This window comes from Colobus angolensis, unplaced genomic scaffold (assembly GCF_000951035.1).
Source record: "Colobus angolensis palliatus isolate OR3802 unplaced genomic scaffold, Cang.pa_1.0 Scaffold5, whole genome shotgun sequence".
Lineage (NCBI taxonomy): Eukaryota > Metazoa > Chordata > Mammalia > Primates > Cercopithecidae > Colobus > Colobus angolensis.
The window spans coordinates 14,697,230-14,703,617 of record NW_012118487.1 but is presented as its reverse complement, the minus strand read 5'-3'; the positions used below and the strand labels follow the sequence as shown (position 1 = coordinate 14,703,617).

Genomic DNA, 6,388 nt, shown 5'->3' with positions numbered 1-6,388 from the left:
AAAAATTAGCCGGGCATGATGGTGGGCATCTGTAGTCCCAGCTACTTGGGAGGCTGAGGCAGGAAAATAGCGTGAACCGGGGAGGCAGAGCTTGCAGTGAGCCAAGATCGTGCCACTGCACTCCAGCCTGGGCGACAGAATGAGACTCCATCTCAAAAATAAATAAATAAAAAATAAAAATAAAAATAATTAAGGTTGGGGAACCTCCACCTAGATTTCAGAGGATGTATAGAAACACCTGGCTGTCCAGGCAGAGGTGTGCTGTAGTAGTGGGATCCTCACTGAGAACCTCTGCTAGGGCAGTGCAGAAGGGAAATGTGGGGTTGGAGCCCCTACACAGAGTCCCCACTGGGGCACTACCTATTGGATCTGTGAGAAGAGGGCCACCATCCTCCAGACCCCAGTATGGTAGACCCACTGACAGCATGAACCATGCACCTGGAAAAGCCACAGACACTCAATGCCAGCCTGTGAAAGCAGTTGGGAGGGGGCTGTAACCTGTAAAGCCACAGGGGCAGAGCTGTCCAAGGCCATGGAAGCCCACCTCTTGCATCAGCGTAACCTGGATATGAGACATGGAGTCAAAGGAGATCATTTTGGAACTTTAAGGTTTAATGACTGCCCCACTGGATTTTGGACTTGCACGGGGGCTTTAATCCCTTTGTTTTGGCCAATTTCTCCCATATGTAATGGCTCTATTTACCCAATGCCTGTACCCACATTATATCTAGGAAGTAACCAACTTGTATTTGATTTTGTAGGCTCATAGGCAGAAGGTACTTGCCTTGTCTCAGATGAGACTTTGGACTTAGACTTCTGAGTTAACATTGGAATGAGTTAAGACTTTGGGAGACTAATGGAAGGGCATGATTGTGTTTTGAAATGTGAGGACATGAGATTTGGGAGGGGCCGGGGCAGAATGAGACAGTTTGGCTGTGTCCCCACCCAAATCTCATCTTGAATTGTAGTTCCCAAAATCCCCATATGTTGTGGGAGGGACCCAGTGGGAGGTAATTTGATCATGGGGGTGGTTACCCTCATGTTGTTCTCATGATAGTGAGTTCTCATGAGAGCTGATGGCTTTATAAGGGGCTTTTCCCCCTTTTGCTTGGCACTGCTTCTTGCTGCCACCACGTGAAGGAGGACGTGTTTGCTTTATCTTCTACCATGATTGTAAGTTTCCTGAAGCCTCCCCAGTCATGCTGAATTGTGAGTCAATTAAACCTCTTTTTTTAATAAATTACCCAGGCTTGGGTATGTGTTTATTAGCAGCGTGAGAATGGATGAATATACATTGTAAATCTGTGTTTTAAAGGATCATTCAAAAGAAGAAAGTGGAGAAAGACGGGCGGATCACAAGGTCAGGAGATCGAGACCATCCTGGCTAACACGGTGAAACCCCATCTCTACTAAAAAAATACAAAAAACTAGCTGGGCACGGTGGTGGGTGCCTGTAGTCCCAGCTACTCGGGAGGCCAAGGCAGGAGAATGGCGTAAACCCGGGAGGTGGAGCTTGTAGTGAGCTGAGATCCGGCCACTGCACTCCAGCCCGGGCAATAGAGCGAGACTCCGTCTCAAAAAAAAAAAAAAAAAAGATCAACTCACTCTAACACTGAGGAATTTAAGGTTGAAAAGAAATCAAGGGTTATTGTACAGGAAACCTGAACAAAATCTAAATTCTTTTGTCAATAAGAGCAGGCCAAGGGTGAAGACAAACCGTAAATGTCACAATAACATTACTTAAAGCAAACAATGAATATGATCCAGTGAATATAATTTCATAATGTCTATTTGTTTCTGCTTTGACAAGAATGCAGACAGGAAAATGTGCCAATGAAAAGGTTCAATGCCTGATTGGTTTGACATGGCCACTGAGATAAGATCGATGGCAGTAAGAAGTATTTCAAAGACCTAAGAGAGAAAAAAATTAGCTAATTGTAGGTGCAGAAGAATAAAGTAATTGATACAATCTGAAGATGTACCACCTTGGATGCAGGAAAGTAATCAACAGGTAATAATAATAATACATAAAACACTGTGAAAATGACAGGCTAACCATCAGGCTACAAATCTAAGCATGATCATGGCACTACAATACCCAGAAACAAGAAACAGAAGTCACCTAAGGATGCCCTCAGATATAGTTGTGACAATAGGTGAATAAAGTTGTCCAACAGACAGATTTACCTGTGTTTGCTATAACACAGGTATTCTTTTGGACCTAACTGATGCATTTAGTCAAAAGTATGAAAAGGTCATCTACCAAAGAAGGAGGGACTCTTAAGGTGTGACAGAAGCAAGACACTCATTCTCTGCAGGCCTGGTTTTCCCCAACTGATTCATGAGGGACTGTACTAGGTAGTGATTACATTCCCTTTCAGCTCTGGCCTTCTGAGTGTATAAAAACCAAAGACAGAGAGACGGAGACAGAGAGGGAAATAAACCAATCAAGACCACTTGTTTCTGCATTGGTTGGACTGCCTATAGTACAAGAGAAATGTGCTATTTAAATAAAATAAAGATTTAATCAAAGCCAATGGCAAGTTTGTTGGCCAGGAAATTTCTATTAATTTCTATTCCAATAATAGGTAACTGAATCCAGAGTCATCAAAGATGAAAATTCAAAATATAAGCATTATCACTGTTATTGTTGTAATTAAACAGCACAAACTCATTTGAGAGACTAAAAAGACATTCATTTATATTGATAGTTATCTCAACATATAATAACAGATAATTGTGGGTTTTATTTATTCAATAGAAATTTTGCTGAGGATCTATTTTGTGTCATAAATTGTTCTAGGTGCTCTAAACACAAAGGTAAAAATGCTCCAAGCCCTGCAACCAAGGATTTCACTGTCTAGGGAAGGATAGAGAAACATAAATGGACAATCATGATGAAATAGGTAAGGGATGGGAAGGAGTAAGCAGTTCAAAGAGGATGATGGCTTCTTGGATGAGTGAACACCTGAACTGAATCTTAAATGACAGATGATCATTACCTAGGTTGGCTAGTGAATGTCCCCTTTCCAACCAGAGGGATTTACATGAACACAGCACAGAAGGAAATACACAGCCTGGTTTGTGTGAGGAACTACAAATGTTTTAGCATTGCTGGAACATAAACTTGAAGGAAAGGAATGTAGGTGGAAAGAACAGCAAAGGCCAGATTGTGGAGAGTTCCTAAGATGCTAAGAGTTTGAACTTTATTCTCTAGGGGTTATGTGAAAAGGCTGTGAGAGTTTAAATTGAGAGGAAACAAGGTCACATAGGCCTTGCCAATAGACTTCCCTGGAGGCTGAGGAAGGCAGATGTGTGATAACCAAAAAAGGCAGGTGAGAAAGAAGCCAGTTTGGAGATCATTGCAAGAGCTATTGAGAGCAATGGTTGTGGGCATAGAATAAACAAATTCCAGAAATGTTTATAAGACAAAAGTGGTAAGACTTGGTTATTGATTAGATGAAGATGGTAAGGGAGACAAAGGAGTTAAAGACTCCAAGGTTGATAAGGTGCATGACATGACCACCAACTAAACCAAAATAAAGGAGCAGGAACAGGGCAGAAGAGAAGAAAATCAATTGCATTTAGAATACGCTGGATCTGAGATGTCCATGGGCCATGCAGCTGGGAAATCCTGCAAGTAACTGGACATAAGATGGATGATGAGTGACCGACATACTGGTGAGAGTTGAATTGAGAGTATAAAAGACCAACGAGGGGAGGTGCAAGGACAGGGTCCAAGAGAGAACCCTGAGCAACACCTGCAGTGAAGAGGTGCATGAAAGAGAGGGTGTCGAGAGAGTTATAAGATAACAGAGGTGCATAGGGCTTCAAAATCCAGGAGAGCAGTGAGTTCTGAATAGAAGAGAGTGATCAAAATCTGAATAGACACTTCCTTGAGAAGTCATTCTTCTGTGTCGGATTTAAAAGAATCTAAAATGTCTCAGTCCACAGTCATACTTTAAAAACTCTAGTAAAAACTCTAGGAAAAAAGACTATACAATTCCGCTTTATGAATTTATTTCAAATGCCTATTCTAAAAACCCCTTGTTCTTCTGTATGAAATCTTCTCTTTTATCCTGCCTTGCAGGGTAACAGAGTACGCAGTGGCCATGGTTGAGAAGGTCACTGTTCATATGCTTCTTTAGATCATTTCTTCAGACCACTTAACCCAGTTTTTTCCATTTGTCTTTCAGATTCCTCACCACTTAACTATTTTTGTTAGCCATCCCTGGAATTTCGCCAGGTTCTCTACATTTCCTTTCCTAGGTGGAACCTAACAGCTGAAATATACTGAGGGCCTGGTCAGTGCGTAGTGTATTATCTGCATACAGCTGAGCATTGTGCTTTCTTTTATATCCACAGGGTTTCCCTGACAGCTGTTTTTTGTTTTGCAATTCACAGTTTGGCTTCACACAGCCAGCCTGCTGTAAGTCCTATTGTAAGAATTACATAACCTTGCTGGGATTTTAGAATTGGGAGCAATCACAGGGCTCATATAGTCCATTTTCACACTTACTTAAGGATTTCTCCTACTGTACCTTTCAAATACCCTTATTTGTTGTCCAGTTCAAATAACTCAAGCAAATGCTCTTCCCCTACAGGTGTGATGCTTGTTTGCTTGTTAATACATTGTAAAGCCAACTTAGTGCATCATAAGTCACATTTTTATATAATAGAATGGGACAGATAGGATTGGAGAGTCTAGACTAGGATATGAACATGTTGGATGGAATATCAGAGTCATTAAACTCAGTAAGGATAAATATCATTTCATGAAACTTCTGTTTATATTGGAATCAGGGGAGATCTGTTTGTGTGCATATGTGTGTGTGTGTGTAAACTGCATTTCTTACGGTGGGTTACAGTCTAAAACTTTCTACATTGCTCTGCAGAATTACTCTTACCAACCCTAGGGAAATTAATTGGCCCATTCTTCACTTCATCAAGCTTAGCTTTCCTTTACGTTAGGTTGTTCAAGGTGCTAGCATCAATTCAGCTCGTCTCTACTCCTTGTCTCTTTAGCTAATCTGCAAATTTGGGCAAACGGTGTAGGATTTGTTCCAGTAACACTTTAGCTAAATAAAGACTGTAGGGTGTTATTAAAGACTTTCTGGCCAGGCACAGTGGCTCATGCCTGTAATCCCAGCATTTTGGGAGGCTGAGGCGGGCAGATCACCTGAGGTCGGGAGTTTGAGACTAGCCTGGCCAACGTGGTGAAACCCTGTTTCTACTAAAAATACAAAAATTCGCCGGGCATGGTCGTGGGTGCCTGTAATCCCAGCTACTTGGGAGGCTGAGGCAGGAGAATCGCTTGAACCTGGGAGGCGAGGTGAAGGCTGCAGTGAGCCAAGATCGCGCCACTGCACTCCAGCTTGGGAGACAGGGTGAGACGCCAATACTCAAAACAAATAAACAAACAAACAAAAAAAGACTTTATTTCTCTCTCTCTCCACCCCCCTCCTCCTTCTCCCCTCTCTCTTTTCTCCCTCTCCCCTCTTTCCTCCCTCTGTCCTCTCACTCCTTCTCCTTCAATCTCCTTCTTCCATGCGCCTCCCTGCATCTGTTTTTCCACCACCCTCGGTATTTTCTCAGGTACCTGATTGGAAACTCTTCATTTGTGTTTTTTGGCAACCTGGACCAAAGTGCAGCTGTTACTGCTACAGCACTTTATGACACATACCTTTTCCAACACCTCTATTAGGCTGAGACTTAGCTCTTTTTAGCAGATCACAAAGCAGGAGTTCTACATTGCTAAAAGACATACCTCCCCGTGCCCTTGCATCTTCTCTCCAAATCAAACTCACTGCAGCTTTTCTGCTACTGTTGCTTTGCTAGCTTTTTACCTTTGGATGGAGAGAAGATATTCGACCTGGTAAGCCACTGCATACCCGAAAATTCTGCTTTGATGCGATCTCACACAACAGCCCCGTGACACTCTATGACTGTCATGGTATGAAGGGGAACCAGCTCTGGGGATACCGGAAGGTAAGAGTCAGTCCACTGTGGTCATTCTGAAATTGCTGTGTTTTGAGTTATTCTTACTCAAAGTTTTCTTTGAAAATACACTGTTTTAGGCCCGGCACAGTCACTCACACCTGTAATCCTAGCACTCTGGGAGGTGGAGGTGGGCAGACCACCTGAGGCTGGAGTTCGAGACTAGCCTGACCAACATGGTGAAACCCCATCTCTACTAAAAATAAAAAAAAAAGTCAGACATAGTGGTGAGTGCCTGTAATTCCAGCTACTCAGGAGGCTGAGGAAGGAAAATCACTTGAGCATGGGAGGGGGAGATTGCAGTGAGCCAAGATTGTGCCACCACATTCCAGCGTGGGTGACAGAGCAAGACTCTGTCAAGAAAAAGAAAGAAAGAAAGAAAGAGAGAAAG

General features: G+C 42.7%; 1 protein-coding gene across 2 annotated transcripts in view; it reads left to right on the top strand.

Moving 5' to 3' along the window:
• Positions 1-6,388, top strand: part of GALNTL6 (polypeptide N-acetylgalactosaminyltransferase-like 6) — a 1,244,620-nt gene that overhangs the window by 1,218,338 nt on the left and 19,894 nt on the right. For both annotated transcript variants that reach the window (XM_011959608.1, XM_011959609.1), the window contains one exon: positions 5,839-5,988. In XM_011959608.1, coding sequence (XP_011814998.1) covers positions 5,839-5,988 — 150 coding nt within the window. The remainder of the gene's footprint in view (positions 1-5,838; positions 5,989-6,388) is intronic.